The sequence below is a fragment of the Chaetodon auriga genome, chromosome 10, assembly GCF_051107435.1.
Source record: "Chaetodon auriga isolate fChaAug3 chromosome 10, fChaAug3.hap1, whole genome shotgun sequence".
In the NCBI taxonomy this organism is placed as follows: domain Eukaryota; kingdom Metazoa; phylum Chordata; class Actinopteri; order Chaetodontiformes; family Chaetodontidae; genus Chaetodon; species Chaetodon auriga.
The window spans coordinates 9,113,808-9,132,256 of record NC_135083.1 but is presented as its reverse complement, the minus strand read 5'-3'; the positions used below and the strand labels follow the sequence as shown (position 1 = coordinate 9,132,256).

Here is an 18,449-nt window from a genome sequence, read left to right as displayed (position 1 = left end):
GACATCTTCAACACACACAGTACACTGCACAGACACCAAACATCGATGCTTAATGGCTACACAGATTCTCAGACCCATTATAAAAACCATACAGTAGCTAACACAGCTAGCTACAAATAGCTGTGGTGCTATGATACCTAGGGTGGCAATTTCACCCAGTTGCTCTGAATTTAAAACAAGTATTAACAAATGTGCTCAATGCCCATGTAAGTCACCAAAGCCTAATAAAACCAGCGTGGACTGGTGCAAACCAGAAAGGGAGTGTGTGAAGGTTGGGCAGTCTTGCAAATGCACCCCTTTCCCCGCATCACTGATGATGGGGATTGGAGCTGAGACAAGGAAGAGAAGAAGAGTGGTGCTCTGGGTAAAGATGTCCTTAGCCAAACCGGGCAGCCTGGCCAAGCCCCCCCTTCCTTGACTATTTTATCAGCCGCTGCAGTATGGGGGCACAGAGCCAAAGAGACAGCCTTGATTCAGCATAATACCCCGACCCAGACTAAACACCACATGGGCAAAACACAAGCAAGGGTTTTTCCTGCATGGAGAACTTCAAATCAACCCTCTTTCTCAGTGCAATAAAATCATAATTCACATTACTAATGAGATGTTGATTTGTCATTTCCTGGTAGACAATATAGGACAACTACTGTAGGAGGCAGGGACCAATGATGAAGGTGAGAGTTCGAGTGCTAGTGTTACACACCAATCAGTTCTCAGGTAACTATGAACATGTTAGTAAACAGAAAGATAACATGTACAGAAGCTGTCCTCATGGACACTGACTATCATCAACATCACATCTGATTGTTCTTGGAGTCCTCAGTTAGGCTGTGTACATGCAAGATGTATAGCTAACTGCCAAACATAAAACAATCAGATCAACAGACCCATTTTGCATTCCTCTCTACTATGTCTAATATTTTTTCCACAGTGACCACAATATCATAAACACCTTTTACTATAAGTCAACCCAGTGCACCACAAATCAAAGCCTCTAAAATCACCACAGGTTTAAATTAGGACCTCTCTGATGCAGGTGAAGGTGCTGAAGTTAGGACATTACAGAGGATTACACAGCAAATTTTCACACGTTTTTAAATGTGCATTTCATGTACATTTTGTGTTTCCAGCACGGGCCTAAGTTGTACAATAACTTCTTCGTATCAATGTATTTTCCACCTTTGGTACCATCTTTGCCTCAAGCAAGCATGCACACACAACCCCCAGATGGATGCACAACCTACAAAATGTACATATATCCCAGCCACACAACCTCACAATTTTAAAACCCAGAGCAAAACTCTACTAATCTCTCCTACAGTCCTTGAACATAAGAGGCTTTACATACAAAATGAACTGTCAAAATAAATGTTAACAGTTTCCAGTTAGATTTAAGACACAAGTGCTTCTGTGTGGCCACTTGTTTTGTACTCACTATTACATAAATAGCTTAGTGATGCAGAGGTCAGCTACTGCATTAAAAGTAACCCTTGTCTTCATACCACAGAGCCTAAGCAGGAGGCCTTTTCAGAATACAGTGGCGCTCCAGATTTGTTCATACACATAACCATCTTAAATTCCAACAGGGATTACTAGTCCTAATGAGCTGTTGTGACATTTTCTATTGTTGGGGGAGAGGCGAGGGAGGTTAAAGGCCATTTGGTTGAGTCCTCATCAGTTCAAGGTTAGACTGCGTATGGGTGCGAAAGATGCATCTCTGGAGATTGCTCACTGAATCCTGGTATGATCAATGAAGACAATAGTATAAGAGTCAGTCAGATGTGCAGGCACAGCAAGCACAATTTCATACGTGGTAAGTGGGTATCATCAGCTTTAATAAAAGGCTGAAACTATTACTCAATTGTTAGCTACTTGATCAAATATTTAATCTGCAACAATTTTGATGAGTAATTAATCATTGAAGTTTGCTTTACATTACTGTAAACCGTGAACTTAAAAGAGCCAAAACACCACCTCTGACAAACATCATGATCTTGAACAAATGGATACTGGGCCACAGCAATGCACTATGTATCGTAAGGGGTTTCTTTAATTTTGTCCACCTCTGTCTATTGAAGCTCTTTTTGTCAAGCATATCAAACTTATAGACACGCTCTGATTTCTGGAGATTTTGTTACACATACTTGTAACAGTCTTAATAAGCCAAACCCTGCTTGTGGCCTGTTCAGCTAAAGCAAGAGGAGGGAGATCTTTTTCCCCATTTGACAGCTCTCTAACTCAAACCAATACACTTATTCCCTGCCATCCTCAGATCATGTGTCACTCTAAGGCCACATTGTCAGACTAAGCCAACATGCCGGGTCGTACTTTTCTGAAGTTTTTTAACAACTTCCACTTGTACGAATATGATACACTCAGTTCTGAGATTGTGTTTGTGTTGTTCAGGTCATCACTCAAATTAGTCTCATCTCTCATCTTTCCAGCGTGACATGGATGACAAAGCATTTTAAAATAGTTAACTTCTCTGACAGTGAAAACATTTTAACAATGCTAGGCAGTGACTGTCTCCTATGTATTAGCTCTAGATTCCATTAACTAGCCTCTTTCCAACAAGCCTGTTGGAGCTATACCACAGGCTGCATTGCTGTGGCTCTAACAGGCTTGTCCCCCTTCCTTCAGGGTCTTAGGGTTGGCTGAGTGACATGGGAGTTCAGGCATGCCTGAAGATGAGGCCACTGACAAGGCACTGTTAGCTACAGCCATTGGGTCTGGCTGCTCTTGCTTCCATGGGCCTCAAATGCCAAATGGGCTGTAACCAATGACCCACTTGAGCATCTCCAACTTTGTTTGCCTTCTGCCATCCGAGTGATCAAGAAGAGGTTACTGTTGTTGTTAACACTTAACACGTCAATCCAAAGAGACAGCCATAAACTATGTTTAGAAACACATCACCATCTTATAACATGGCTTCATCTAATCTGCTACTACAGCAAAATCCAGTGTTTGGAACCATTGACCTGGTGACTCATAATGTCATTTACTGGACCTGTTTGGGCCTGGCCTAACCTCCAGCAAACATTCAAAGACAGGCAGCGCCATATCACCGCCATGGTATCATTGCCAGGTCTGCATTCACAAGCTGGGAACCAGATTTAATCTACAGAACAACAAGCTCACTGCCAAATACCACAGAGAAGCCTGCACAAAGTCAGAAGTAAACTCTGCGTCTGCGACTGTGCGCGACACTGAGATAAAAATCTGTACACAAAGCCACAATTGGCAGAAACGGGAAGTTTCCAAAGTTTAAAAAATAAATTCCATGGAGCAATGATAGGAATGAGGCAAACAGAAACACAAGAAGTGTTTCCTCTCGACAATGAAAAAAAGTCCCAACAGGCATCTTTCTCTCAGATTAACATCCCTGCCTGAGCCAGGGCCATCTGTGTTATGCCAGCAGCCTGGCACAGAAACAGAGATGTGGGGGAGATGGGTACTGGAGGAAAGGGGCAGGGGAGTGAGTGAGAGGGGTGAGGAAGAGAGACGTAAAGAATAAACACAGGGCCAGATTAACATTTCTAGGCAAGAAAGCCATGTGACCACTGGAAGGAGGGAAAACAGTGGAAAATCACAGAGTCATATCGCTTTCACAGAGAGCTTCACTGTCTTCCCGTTTTCCACCAGTTTCCTTAGCAAGGCAAAACTGGCATCATCTACATGAAACGCTTAAGAGTAAACATGCATAATACGGGCAGAAAATCTTCACTACTTTATGTGCGGTGTTGAAACTATTTGATACCCGTACTTGCAGTTTGCTGTATGACTGAGAAGATCTGGCGTGATTGTGGGCAGTGTGGGTTCTCGTCTTAGACCACCAGTCTTTACAGGGATTCCTTACAATCCACACAACAACATGAAACATGATGATAAATCCCACTGGAGCTACAAACACTTAAATTTCTCTTTTAGAAAGTCAGTAAAATGGATGAAGGATAAAGTGGTCACACTTAGTGCAACTATTCAAATTTAGGACATGTTCAGTGTGCACCATCACACAATGAAACAGCTCAAAACCTTGTCCAAATTACTTCACATTAAAAGGCGCGTTGAATGAGACTTTATTCTTTGTTTGACAAAAAAGTCATCTGAAGTAGGGCTTCATTTAATTTTCATTATAAATCAAATTATTTGCTTGTTTACTTATAAAACATCAGAGAAATTTATATAGTACACTTTCTTAGACACTAAAGTGACATAAGAGGTCACGTTTAGTCCAGCCAATAGGGCAAAATCCTAAAAGAATCTATTTGCTTTAAGGAAGCAAAAGCAACAACTTCACACATTTAAGATTTACTAATTGATTTATCAACAAAAAGTTGGATTGCAGCTACAATCTCAAGATATCCCCTAAGATTCCAAGAAATTGTGATGTGCATTTTTCACTATTTTATGACATTTCAACATAATATAATCACTAATGAAATATATAATAAATCAAATGAATATAAATCAATATTTAGTCACAGTCCCACTGTACTGTAATGTAGCAAGGAGAAAAGTCTCAATTATGAAGGAACGTGTCTAAGCCAGTGAAAAATGCATTGGCATTAGCTAGTTGAAGCTCTAAAAATCACAATTTCATATCAAGTTTTGCATTTAGAGATTTGTCACACTTTGTATGACATAACTCTGCACCACTCCACCCATCAAATACTGAACTGCTTGTTATAAAACATCTAGACTTGATGATCAATTTTTAAAAAAAGGCAGGTTTAATCAGTATGAGATCACAAGTTATTCTGATCAACTGAAGAAAGCGTGAGATGGTACTGACTCAGGCACACAAAGCGCTCTGATGAAACACACTGATCAGGTCAGCAAAGTATTTTGTTTTTATGAAAGACTCTCAGCTCAAAGCTACAATACATGAGAGACCGCCTAGATGAGAACCTGCTTGTGGGAAAGGACCATTCATATTGTGATTAACATCCATTATTGACTGTCCACTAGAGGGAGTTTTAATGTGTGTCAATAGGGGAGAATTAAACACAGTAAATTGCTTCCGGTAACACATCCTGTTGTCCGCTGAGTCCAATTGCAGCTTAGTGTTGTCAAGTTGAGGTGGATGTGGGATTGCTCAACTGCTACTATCAGTCTGCATGACATCATCCAAGTGAAGTCATCATGTCTCTCGGTGCGACTTTATCTTTACTCATTGTCGGCCAATGGCATGTTATCTTCTTTAAGTCCTTTTCAGTGATGTGTCACTGCCTTGTGATGCTACAGTCATGCAAAGCAGGTTGAATTCTTTCAATGCGATGAGCAGCAGCTAACATTCTTTAGTCTCTCGTGTTACTGACGCAGCATGTTTTCAGTACCCTAGGCATTAGTATTCATTGAGGCCACAGGACCGCCACACAGTTCCCAGCAGGCTATAGCGCACTTCAGCTGCTTCCTGTCTGCCTACCTCCTGTTGCACAGAGGGAGGGAGGCAGGGAGTAGCACAGCTCCTAACATGCAGACACACTGCTGGGACGGAGCGCACACTAGCATCTCATGGACTGTCCGATCTAATAAGTGTGTTCCGTGTCATTGCGTTATGAGCTGGGCAAACGAGTGGCGCAAAAATTAAGTGCGTTTGAGTTTAAACTGATGGATGCGAGTCCTTAACAATGTTAATCTGAATGGTGAAAGAATAACAAATCACAGCACAAGTTTTCCTTCTTTGAGGGGGGCAGTCATGCTTACTGTAGTCCCCCTTAAGCCTCCTGGGAGAGAGAGGGAGAGAGAGATAATCCCTGCTGCAGTCTCCAAAGGACGGAAATAATTAGTTAATACCTTTGCACAGTCTAAGCTGGTGATTTTCCTGTGTCTGTGTAATGCAAGACAAGATAGACTCTCCTTGTGCATTTGCAAAACTGCTGATCACTATACTTCAGTGGTGGTGTGTGTCTCCACGTCAGCAGCTAATGCTTGTCAATCACTTTTCCTGTGTAAACCATTTAACATTTAGTGGTAACCCATTTGCAACTTAGTGGACTCCCTCATGAGACTCTGGCTGATTGACAGCTCCCTGAAGTCATCACCATTACTCTACCATGATGCATGAACATTGACCGACAGAGAGGGAAGCACCAAGCCAGGGCTTCCTGTGAGAGTCAGCCATTCTCCCATTAACATAAATCACTGGCTGAAAAAGAACTTTTTTCTCAGAGAGAGCAGAAGATACTTATTACTAAATTATATTTATGGTTTGACAGTGCCTCCCACGCCCACCTGCAAGTGCATTTCAGAAAAAAATGGTGGTATATGCAGCTGCTTTGTCTGTTCTGAACTGAAAATGACTAAAAATGTGCTGAGTTTTAGTATTTTACCTGCAGCTCACACCAGGCAACTTCCACCCAAGTGTCAGTATCCAGGCCCTTGTAGACAGTCTTGAAGGATCCTCTACCCAGCTCAATGTCAAATTTGAGGAATCTTCCTCCCGGAGATGTGGAGACAGCTTTCATCTCTGCCTCCTCCTCGTTCTCCTCACTGGCTGCCTTGATAGCGGCTTTACCAGCATCACTGCACGTAAGATTTAATGCACCTCCACCTTTCTCCTTCTCCTCGTCGGCACTGGCGCTCTCTGTTGCACTGTCTTTTTGCCCACCTTGACTTTCAGTGCTGGACCCTTCCTGTATCCCGCAACTAGTCCCCCGTGTCCTGTCCACAATTGTTCGCAGGTTTATGTTTAGGATCTTACTCCTGTTGTCGCACTCAGGCGCTTCAAAGGCCTGCTCATCCGTGTCCGAGAACCACAGACTTCTCCTGATGAATCTCTGATGCACATTCCTGTGATAACTGCAAGAAGGATACGCACTGGGGTCACTCCCACCTCTCACTACTGAGTCCACAAGATTGACATTTCCACCACCCATGGCCTCATGCATATTCACGGCCAGTTCACACTGAGAGTTGGGGACAGATGGATATTTCAGTTCTTGGTGGGGCTCGGAGTTGGAATTCGCCTCCGGCTCCATGGTGATTTAAAAGTTCAGTCACTTTGGTTTCCAGGTCATTCGTGCCATGGCTAGACTTCCCAACACGCAGATTTAGAGATGAGTACCTGCAGCGCCCACTCGGTGACGCAGTTTGCCAGCAGAGGCCCCTAACAACACCGGGATGGATGACAGACGAGGTTTCATCCGATAACAAGAGCTGCAAAAGAAATGTCGCCAGTTAGTGACACAAAATCCAACATTTCCTCCTGTGCGGAACAAAGCTGGAGCTATGTATTGGTTTTAAGTGCGTCGGTCATTACACTGTTTAAGTAAGTTTGTGTCAGGGAAAGCAGGTGATGAAAAGACAAGTTAAAACATACTGTTAGCAGGAGCCATCATCGGCCAGGTGAACGAGAAACTAGCAAGCTGGCTCTGACGACACGAGTGAACGTTAAGTTTAGCAATTCAGAACTAACGTTCGTCGGTTCTGAGTTAGCCTCGACATTCACACAATAGGTTAGCTGGTCTTCAAACATTTTATCACAGTTACACCGAACCGGGATGGGACACGACTTACCTCGTTCAAAAAGCCAAGAAAACCGACCAAAACCTCGGCTAAACTCACGCTAGCGATGCACGACACAGGCAGACCCGCCAGGTCCCGTGTTAGGAGAACCTGGCTAACGTTAGCCGATTGTCCACGGCAGAAAGGTGGACTTTAAAACGCCCTGTCTGCACATTATCCCCATTTTCACGCACAAGCGCCACCCAAATGACCGCAAAGAAATTCAGAATAAACTGTCTTATCTGCACACTGACCCGTCACTGACGAGGGGGGAAAAGACGAATATGTTATATTTATCTCCTTTCTCCTTTCAAGTCCTCGCATCCTTCTCCTGGGTTGCAGATACAGCAGCTAACGATGCCGCGTCTCCCCGCGGCTCCTTCGTGGCTGTTGTATGCGGAGCGTGTAGTTGAAGACCAGTAAGGCCGCTTTAAGACACGGGAAATTTCAGTTTGCCGGTCGTCCACTCGGCAATTAATTCACGAGGACAACTGTTCTCGCTTGTCATCGTCTCTCCTCGTTAGGTTTAAACAACGACGAGGCACACAAATGTGTTTCCCATTCAGCTCGCTTGGTTCCACGCCCCTGGTAACGACTGGAGGGACCGTCCAATAACACAGCACGCTGGGACACCGAGGAGAGCCGACTAACCGCTGCGCTGTCCGACAGCCAGAGTGACACATATCTCACATGAAAAGACCAACAAAGACTGTGTAGCATCAACGCCAGTGAGCGACAAAGCGGTTGAATGAGTATTCCCTGCAAAAGCCTATTATCGCCTGTAAAAAAAAAAAAAAAAAAAATTCTTTCACGCCCTTCACCAACTCATCCAATCACGTGTCTCTCTGCTTCTCACTCACGGCTCAACAGCTTGCAGTACAACACAATTTTCTTCACAAAAAAATGGGTAACATTTCAGTTGTTGCACACAATAGAATAACTGAATGTGCATCTGCTACTCTGTTAAGCAGGCTATATGCTTGCAGGTCCCGTCTTCTCTTTCCCCTCAGCAGGACACTATGCAGCTCAGGTTCTCAGGGCTGCAGCCTGCAGCTGAGATGCAGCAGCATACGCATTGGAAGATGAACATCAGCAGCAGCAACAGGGGAAGTGGGGCAGAGGTAAGATTATCTGAGACTGATGAACCAGGTTAATTCTGCGCTGTGCCACACAGGGATGTGTTTTGAAGTAGAATATGTTGGGATAAGTTGTGACAGTTGCAAGAGACATTTCTTGCAGGGAAACCTGAATGCAATATTTCTCTGTCCATGAAGAGAGCTTTCAGTCTGCCTTTCCTGCAAAGAACTGTATCCGAAGCCAAATCAAACTGTAAATAAATGCCAAACAAGTGCTCAGACATGGACATGCTGAGTGCCTGGAAAACTGATTGGAATTCAATGCAGCAGTCATGCAGTAAATAGGCCTGCTAAAGCTGTTAAGCTTACATTATTCAATTTTTGTTTGGACCTTGTCAGGGAGGTGTTGAGTGACCTTTGCAGCCGTTTCTGCAGCCATATTTTGTTGCATTTTTATGTGTGGTGATCATGTTATAAGCTCCCCGTGTGGTTTCCGCATTTTCATGCCACATTTGGCCTCTTCTCATATTACATGCCATCTATATGGGGGCGGGGACTTTATATATATAAACTTTGCAAGTTGAGCCTGAATGGGAAAGACTGCATGTCTGCAAAGAAACACATCACTAAAAGAAAACATTTAAACAGAGATCTACATGTCTGTTTCAGACATGCCCGGTCAGGTGACAGTCTGGTTCAGCTGACGACTGAAGCATCGCTGGCACCTGAGTGACCTTATAAATAATGAATACGCTCCTTTGTTTCCACTTGACTGGCCAAAATGCACCCACAAACACATGCACAGTTTTATTTTTACATAATGTCATCTTACTTCATGCCACAACTACATTGTTTCAGGACAATGAGTGTTTATTGTGTTTTATGTGATGATTGAAGTTGCCATTTGACAAGTAATTACTGTATGTGGTGGTTCAGAGCTGCATCCAGTTTTACAGGGCAAGGAAATGGGCTTCACTATGTCATCTCCGTGCGCACTGACTTAATAGCACCATTTAATTTCAGATAAATGTGTGTGTGTGTGTTTGAGGAAGAAGGGAGGAGGAAGAGAGAGAGAGATACCCTGGCAGCCAGAGACACTTCCTTGTCAGACCTCAGCCAACAGATGCAGAACGTAATACCCATACGCTCAATAAAATGAGCAATTGGTCTCATTTACAATGTGTCTCCCACCGCTGTGAGTCAATAAGAATGGAATCAATCCATGGCTGTTTCGTGGAGTGAAGATCTTATAGGCAGACTTTCCACAGGCTTTTAATATCTCTGCCTGTGTTACACTGAAATCTAAGACCAATCAGATTCTGTGTCAGATTTCATTGCAGCATTCTTCAGCATGTCCTTTTGTCTTTTTTGATAATCAGCGGGTTTTGTGTTGCAACTTTCTCGAGACTGAGCGAGCGTTTCATTCTCGGAGTGATAGACCACGTCCTGAAACAGGCATGTTTGCTTTTGCACTGTGTAAGGCTGTAAAACTAAAAGCCCTACAGAGAATCGTGGAAATTAGATTTACAGTTGGGTCGATCCTCATCTGGAGGGGGGCCAGAGTTTGAGGTGAGAGAGAGAGGGAGCCTGCTGATAGGACATGATGGATGTAAAGCAAAGAAGTGCTGATGCATGAGAAAAAAAACCTAACACACACACACACACACACACACACACACACACACACACACACACACACTCATGCAGTTACAGATGCAAGTTCATTTGCTTTTTCATCATGTTGCTGAAAAGCAGCAAGTTCAATTAACTAAATAATGAATGCAAGATCTCACCATGTCTAAAGTGGTGTCTAGCATTGTTGCTGCAAAGAGCTTTCTGCATGGTACAAATAGCCGTGACACACTCTCACAGTAGCTGACATGCTGGTATTTAGTTTAGCTGTAACCAGTTAGTGTGACGATGTGGGAAAAGGGGAAAAGTTTAGGATTAGGTGCGCAAGTTGAGTTGAATGAGTTCATTTCTTTTGCTTGGAAGGAAGCCAAAACTTTACTTGACCTATGAATACACAATGAAAAACTATTTTATCGTTCAATTAGGTTTAAGGTTTAGGGTCAGTCTCCAGAACTTAGAAATTGCAGCTTTTCCAGAGGCTGCGCTGCAAGCCATGGGCTATGAGGCAGACATGAAGATATTTATTTATGATAGGACATGACTTTATTCACTTGTAAAAAGGTAGAGGTTGTGGAAGAGAGGAAGCAGTCTTTCTTTTGTTTTTAAATGCTGTATGGCATCTGTTTAAATCTCGCTTTGCCTGATTTCTGCTTACATTACCCTCCAGTCCTGTAGTTTTTCAGCAATTACTCCTCTCCAGTCAACTGTTCATGTACAATCTGACAGTGATCATGCATTTTCAGTTTTACCCCCATGACTGTGGAACCGTCAACTACCTGCTATCAGATTTTCCTCTTCAGTTTATCTTTAAAATCCTATTTAGAAGATTTTATTACTCAATTTTCATAGATGTTAAGTGACGATGACGTCTCTATGTTATATGTTTTATGTTATTTATATTGTGCCTTAACATTTCACGTAGATATCAAAAAATATATTCAAACGTAATTCTAAAATTGGAAAATATCTTTATATTTCCTGTTTCTGTATGGTTTAGACAGTGCAGGTTATATGGGTGGTATTTATTAATTAATTTATTTAATACCTCTATAAATAAGTTACTTGAGATCTGATTTCCTTCGCACCACTTTCGCGTATACCACATACCGGAATATAGGTGGCACACGATGTGATTGTGCAGAAAGCAGGATATTTTGAAATATTATTATATGAATCTGTCTGCTGCTCCACAGTGACGCATAACTGAGAGCAGATTCAAACAACTTTTCTATCTTTCTCTGTCTTCCCTCCCCTCCACATCCTCCTCCCTTCCTCTCTCCTCCACGTGTCCCTTGAGTCTATTTCAGACAAGGAATGCAGTGTGAATAATTCATCACAAAAATAAGCATTGAAACCTAGGACCAGTGCTGAGCGATCAACTTAACGAGAACCCTTCGATTTAGATTGTGCAAAATAACAATAGATCTGTAACGGCTGGGTAACTGACAAGCGCTCTGTTGCTCAAATGGGAGACAAAAAGTCGGTTCAAATATGCAAATGTGGGCTGTTTTTCAATTTGAAGTGTTATTCAAATCAATGCCTGGATTAGATGCATCATATAATAAGGGTTTTTGCATGCGTAGCATGCCCCTTCATGACAGCCCAGCATGACATATCATGGCCTATATTCACTATCTTTTTGTTCTACATCATCTCCCCTGCTGTGATTAGTTGTTATTGTATGTTCTCAGATATATGATATGAGTAGATGAGCTAGGGCTGACTGAGTAGTTGGCCTTTAGTCTTGTCCCAGTATACAACAGTGCTATCGTCATGAGGAGTTCTTTATGGTGAATTTTGGAGAAAATTCATCTGCAGTGTTTCTAGACATACTGACTGCACGTTTCCAACCTGTGATCTCACAACAAGCATTATCTCACTGTGGTCTGTTGACTCGGGGATAAAGGGCTGTATACGAAAAGCCTGTGTCAGTGTTTGAGAGTGGAGCGGCTGACCCTGAGACGTCATGACAGTGTGCCATTTTGTGGCATTTGGCACAAATCACAGTCACAAGGGCACTACATCACACCATATTGCTTTTTTCCCCACGTGGAATGTAGGGAAAACATGTTTTGAAGAGCTGTTTGATTCCTTGTTATGAGTCTCTCCAGCAGGCATTATGGCTCAGAGTGAAAAAGAGCCGGAGAAAGCCTGTGGAGACTTTTCAGGATGTCTCTGCAGTGTTTGCATGAAGCTACGCCAAATTCTAAAATCTAAAATGATATGAGTTAGGCTGCCAGATGATGACAATGGCCAGTTACACGTGTAATCCATGTCCCAAAAAGCAATGGCTTATTTAGAGAATTAAACATGGCTTGTCCAGTAGTTAGCACAGGATTGGAAAAAAAAAAAAAAAAAAAAAAAAATTCATCAAGATAATTACTGCAACCAGAGTACGAGCTGCTCTCCAACCCCCACGACCACACCTCTTCTGTGCTGTTTGTACTTCCCCCTCATACATCAACTTAACCATGCCAGCTGATTGTTGTGGATCTCCTAAAGACATTGTAATTCAGCTGTATCCTACCCTGTGGCAAATTAGAGGGTGCAGCTCTTCTTTTCTCTCTTTTTGTCTCTACCCCTGGAGCAGAGGGAAGACAGTTCGCACCAGCTCTGTGGTTTGGTTAATCCCTGACAAGCAATGCTCTCTGCAGCTGCAGGGGTGTGCTGTGAGAAAAAGGGAAGGCTCCAGTGTCGAGGAGGAGACTGCTAGCCTTGCTGATTATTTCGTGTTCACAGAGAGCATGCGAGCGTGCTGGCTTTGGCCTTGACACAACCCAATCTTCGGCGATGGTGCTCAGGTGTTAGCCGGGCGCCGCTGAACAGAAGGCCCAAGCGGACGTTCATTCAGCAGCAGTGCTCTGAATGGCGCGTGCATTTTCATCATTTGAAAAGAGAGTGATTTCTTATTTATCAACGAGCAGACTGTTTATCCAGCACCTGCTGACCCAGAACATGTTTTTCTCTTGATGGTGCAGAGTCCACTGGGATGGAGTACACACATACACAAAACCTAGCAAAGCTTTTGTTACATAATCACCCACACAAGAATCAATAGATTACAGGATACAACTTAAAACTAAGATTTATCTTTTCTTTAATGCTTTTGATTACCATCCATTGATCGAGAGAAGAAGAGAAGAGATACAGCCTGAAATCCTCTCCAAAATCTCTCGCTATATAGAATATGTACTACAGAAATACTGTCTGTTTTCTTATCTGTTCAATTTACAGAATGAGTAAGAATAGAGCCTGTCTCACAAAGCAGGAATAATGAAATAAACTGCTCTCGCGAAAAGAGCTGTTCTGGGTTTTATCTTTAATATCCAGCTAACTCTGTGAGCTTCGAGGGACAGCGATATATGAGCAGGATATGACCAAAGGGTCACAGTATCACCCACTACCATTATGCTTGCAAACGGAAGACAGACAGTCACAGACACACTGCTTTCCTTTGAAGTCAGCAAATAGTGGAATAGACATTTCACAGCAACATATATGGTATAAAATGCTCAAAGAACAAGAACATGTGCAGACTGAATGTGAAACCATAGCAAGTGGAAAGACCGACCGGGCATGATGACTTGTTCATGTTCACCGTGTGTTAATGGGTCTGTTACCAGTGTGTCAGTATCTCTATGCTGTACTAATGGCTCTGTTTTCAAAGGTCACTCTAATGTAATAGCTGTGTGTTGTGCTAATTAGGTCAGAATGATAACCAGATCCCCGCCATCAACGCACAGGAAGCACAAAATTACTGCTAGCCTCATCAACACGCTGCCTGGCTGCTCTGCTGGGAGAACAAAACGCAGCAGCACAGAGCGTGCCTTTCTGTTCATTTCCAGGCATTCTTCTTTCAGGCGTTATCTAAAAGCCATGAACATTATCTCTGTGCTACTTTCTTCTCTCCCCAGGCCTCCCATCCAGATGTTTGGCCCGACGGCTCAGCCCCTCTGAACATGAACCACTACTCCAATAAGAAAAGCGCAGCTGAGAGCATGCTGGATGTGGCTCTACTGATGGCCAACGCTTCCCAGCTGAAGGCCGTGCTGGAGCAGGGGCCAAACTTCTCCTTTTACACCGCCATCATCACCCTAATCAGCATATCCCTCTGCCTGCAGGTCACAGTCGGGGTCCTGCTCATCTTCATAGGTGAGAAACAAACAGAGCCCAGGCCCTGTAGGTGTTCACCAGAGGTGTCATGGTTTTCTGGCAAGCTTCGCCCCCTCCACCCTGTCCCTCAGCAAGATTCACCAATGTCAAGTCCACTGACTCCTGACAAATAACTCATTGCCTGTTGGACTGTAGCTGTAACCATAGCAACCATGCCTGACACCAGGTCATAGTTCACGAGTGCTCCTGGGAGTCTAGGCAGGGAGGATATGTCATGTCTCTGCTCTGTATGTGTGTGTAAATGTGTCAATATGTGTCAGCATGCGTGTCGCTGCATGCCTTGGGAGTAAATGGTAAGAAAGAAAAATAAACAGAACACGGTATAAAAGTGGCGTCTGTTGACACATGCAGGGATTTTTGAGGAGGTCTGCATTAACAAACACATCACGGGGTGGAGAAGGCGGGTCCATTAAGATGGGAAGACGAGTCAGGATGAAATGCGCCGGTGCAGGTTGGATTTTCCTCTGACGGGTTGAACAGCGGGTCAGTGAACTTTAGCCAGGTCACATTGACTCATCTCAGCTCTTGCAGGAGGAGTAAACAAGAGGATGTTTGTCAGTATCCCCTGCATACCTGAAACAGAGCTGCCCTACTGGTTTATACTAACCTATCTCACCTATGTCAATACTAATCTGTGTTCTTACACATAGTCAATTTTTCGGTAAATACTTCAGGCCAAAAATCAGGTGTAAAATTAGTTTTTTTCTGAAGGATCACGTGCCAGAAAGAAGGCCAGTCAGCAGTAAGAGTCATCACACATGCATGAAGGCCTGCCCCCTTTCACCCCCTCCATCCACCAAATCCTCTGACTCCACCAGCAACCCCAGCAGCCCCCCCCCCCCCCCCCCCCCGTCTCCACCAGCATATCAAACACATCTCATTCTTGTCGCTCTTTTCATTCCTCTTCCTTCATTTTCTTTGACTGTTCTGAACCCCGCTGCCCTCTCTGCTCCCCCCCGTTCTCCCCTCCCTCTCCCGTGGATCCAGCTCTGTCTAATGGAGCCAGTGGTGCGTGATGTGAGTGGCCTACATACCGCCACCTCCCCAACTCCAGCCCACCCCACCCCAGGCAGAACAGACATACACACACACACACATGGCCGGGCGGTGTCTTTACACCGTTTAACCTTTGGTAACCCACAAACACACACACATACAGGCACATACACATAGCATGTGACTTCAGAGTCACAGCTACTGTAAACCTCCCCCAAACGCACTTCTCTGATCACACCTCACCGTTGACATTATTCATAGGTCAGTCCCTGTGAGGATGAAGATGACATTTGTCAATTATATCATTATCACAACATGGATTAGGTGTTTTTTTTATCGTCATGCTTACACCAAGGTGTCCACAAAGCACAAATGAAAAGTTATACAGGAAACACAAGCTTCCCTTGATCAGGTCACTCTTCCCTGCATTGTTCTTTTGGTTTATTTCTGTGCGCTTTGAATCAGAGGCTTGTTGTCTTTGCCTGTCTGAATAAGTCCACAAAGATGCCCAAAAATAAGTATTTGGATGTTAAGTTGAAAGTACAGACACAGACAGACAGCTTGTTGGTTTTATTAAACATGCCCAGTTCATTTCTGACAAATAGAATCTTCTTTTATGGTATTCATATAAGCATTAAACTGACAGTACATGGAGTTCATTAATTCTTGACGTTAGCTTTACCACTACTGATTGTTTGGGGCCTCCAGACCCCCACTGCTGTACGTATAAAATAACAATAATGACTGCATAATCAATTGATCAAATATTGAAATGGTAACCCTTCTCTTCCTAAGTCCCAATTATAAACAAACTTTTCTAAAACTCCAATAGTAGAAACCCAAATAGGCCTATTTAGGATTTGGGAGGGTATTGCTACGTAAACATTACTGTTAACCCCAATCACAGATATATGGAGAAGAAGAATCCATTGTATTCAACCATTGTATTTACAGCTGGAGTCTCTGAGACCCCAAACAGAAGTTACTATTCATCATTTTCTGGAACACGTCATCTATCTAAAACCATGTTTGTAAGTTTGAGTAATTAAGAGGGTCCTGAGGTCTCCAGGAGCCCAAACAGAACATTAGTATTAACAAACGTGGATCATCATTTACAAAAGCTTCAGTGAAAAATCATCTTAAATTTAATTTGTGATATATTTTACACAAATATACAGATTTTCATATTGTAGTGTTTTGCTCAGCGAAGAACTGAATCGTAGGACCGCTTTATCCTCTTACATATGCCCTATGTGTATTTCTGTGGGATCGTTCATGGGCATGTGGACTTCCTGCACCCACAATTATGTATATATTGACCTAAGGGTGGCAGTAAATCTGTGTATAATGAGTTGGCTTGAGACCCAGTGTAAAGTAGGCTGCTGATGGTTAACTGGACATTGATTGAGTGTGTGTTTGTGTGCTGTTAAATTTTATTTCCTGGTTTTGTCCACAGTGCAATGGAACCTGAATGATGAGCAAAAGCACTGGAGGCTGAACTTCATGGAAAACGTGGCCACAGGTTTGGTTTTTATGATAGTGGTGGTCAACGTCTTCATCACGGCCTTTGGAGTCCACAGGCCGAACCGCGGCGACTGACCAAGAACACACACAGGTATTCTTTCTAGTTTCGCTAATCACATGCATTCTTTATGTTCACCCTCTTTCTCTGCTCCCCACTCTCTATACAAACAGGTATTTTTGTCTCCTGCCTTACTATGCAGTTTGCTTGTATAGACTTCCATGTGGTCAGCAGGTTTTTGGTACTCTCGTCTCCTGACCTGACCTTCACAGTCCCCTACCTGACCTACAAACACACTGACCTCTCCAGGCTCTCGCAGAAATTTCCACCGGAAAACAAGGCAAGAACAAAATCCAACCGCTGTTCATTTACCAGAAAGTCATTGTCCTGCACTGCAGAAAACAACGAACAAGAGAGCCACAGGAGTGGTGACAAAGGGGTCTGGTGCGTAAACAGCACATTTGTTCCTAGTGGACAAACAGGAAAGTGGAGACAACAGTAGTCAAGCACATGTGACCTCACACTGTCTGTCTCCTTTGCTGCCCGAGAGTGACCCCAAGCACCGGCCAGACACAAATGCACAACTACACTTACACATGCCAAAATGCTGACTGCAGAACAGGCTTCAGTTTGTAAGTGCACTGATGACGCCCAAGGAAGATGTCATGGTTCCTTCCCAGACAGCTCGGACCACGAGGCCTGATGGGTCCCCTGAGCAAATATATACAGAGCAGGGTGTGCCGAATGTGCCTCAACGCTCTGACCCACCGCCTCAGCTTTAACATCTGTCCCTGACCACAGGCGTCATGCCTAACATTCAATTAGAACAATGTTTGGTTGTGCCTTGACTCTGTGAGCTATGAGCAAAGCTGGAGAGTGTCTGTGGTTCTCGGGACCAGCAGCTGGTGAGTCAGAGTCAACACAGCACAGACCCCAGCAGAAGTGCTTGTTAAAATGGAAGCCTTAATTAGACTGTGTTTCAGCAGTGTCACTGAAACCCCAATTAGAGCCCAAGCAAATGTGCAATTTATACACTTGAGTGGTTTAACACAAGCAGTTTGAGGCCGTTCCGCATTATCATCTGCTGAACACCTGAAGAATATGCATGCTCGCATCTATAATTTCTTCAACGTGATTGTGACAGAGCACCTTTGAGCTGATAAACCAACGTCACAATCTGATCCTCTTCCTCCTCCACAACTATCATTGGTAACCGTGGAAACTGCCAGACGAGCCGCGAGCCAGATTCATGACACACGCAGCTCCACTCAGGGCAGATCCGTGCACTGATATATATATATATATTTATATATATATACATAATGTATGTGTATGGCTCCTACACTTCTGGCGCTGTCTCAGTCCTGGAGTGTAACATACTGGCTCAGCGGGGGTCTCATATCATAGGATGCTGATGAGCAATGAGGAGTTTGGGGCAGTGTGAAACAAGGCTATTAATAGCTCTCTCGTGGGAATGTGGATGCCAGTATTGAAACTGGACAATCACCCTGGTGACACTTCCAACCCCCTCTAATTCCTCCCAA

At 43.6% G+C, this 18,449-nt stretch overlaps 2 protein-coding genes across 10 annotated transcripts in view; one reads left to right on the top strand and one right to left on the bottom strand.

Annotated features, from left to right (window-relative positions):
* Nucleotides 1-8,529, bottom strand: part of LOC143327145 (serine/threonine-protein kinase WNK2) — a 42,127-nt gene extending 33,598 nt beyond the window's left edge. For 4 of the 9 annotated variants that reach the window (XM_076741347.1, XM_076741353.1, XM_076741355.1 and 1 more), the window contains exons 1-2: nt 7,761-8,528; nt 6,333-7,158 (exon numbers count right to left, since the gene is read on the bottom strand). In XM_076741347.1, coding sequence (XP_076597462.1) covers nt 6,333-6,980 — 648 coding nt within the window. In that variant the 5' untranslated portion in view covers nt 6,981-7,158; nt 7,761-8,528. Of the gene's footprint in view, nt 1-6,332; nt 7,159-7,518 lie in introns of all 9 variants that reach the window. The other 5 variants (XM_076741354.1, XM_076741350.1, XM_076741351.1 and 2 more) reach the window with 3 other exon arrangements.
* A 59-nt stretch (nt 8,530-8,588) lies between these two features.
* LOC143327368 (ninjurin-1) lies at nt 8,589-17,242 on the top strand. Its single transcript, XM_076741662.1, has 3 exons — nt 8,589-8,627; nt 14,129-14,366; nt 16,840-17,242. The coding sequence occupies exons 1-3, from the start codon at nt 8,589-8,591 to the stop codon at nt 16,980-16,982; spliced, it is 420 nt and encodes a 139-aa protein (XP_076597777.1). The 3' UTR covers nt 16,983-17,242.
* Nucleotides 17,243-18,449: the final 1,207 nt, after the last annotated feature.

Bases quoted from the DNA above. Each gene is read 5' to 3' on its own strand.
- LOC143327368 (XM_076741662.1), top strand. From the start codon at position 8,589: ATGAACATCAGCAGCAGCAACAGGGGAAGTGGGGCAGAG. The intron at 8,628-14,128 runs GTAAGATTATCT...TTCTCTCCCCAG, and splicing joins ACAGGGGAAGTGGGGCAGAG to GCCTCCCATCCAGATGTTTG. The intron at 14,367-16,839 runs GTGAGAAACAAA...TTTTGTCCACAG, and splicing joins GGTCCTGCTCATCTTCATAG to TGCAATGGAACCTGAATGAT.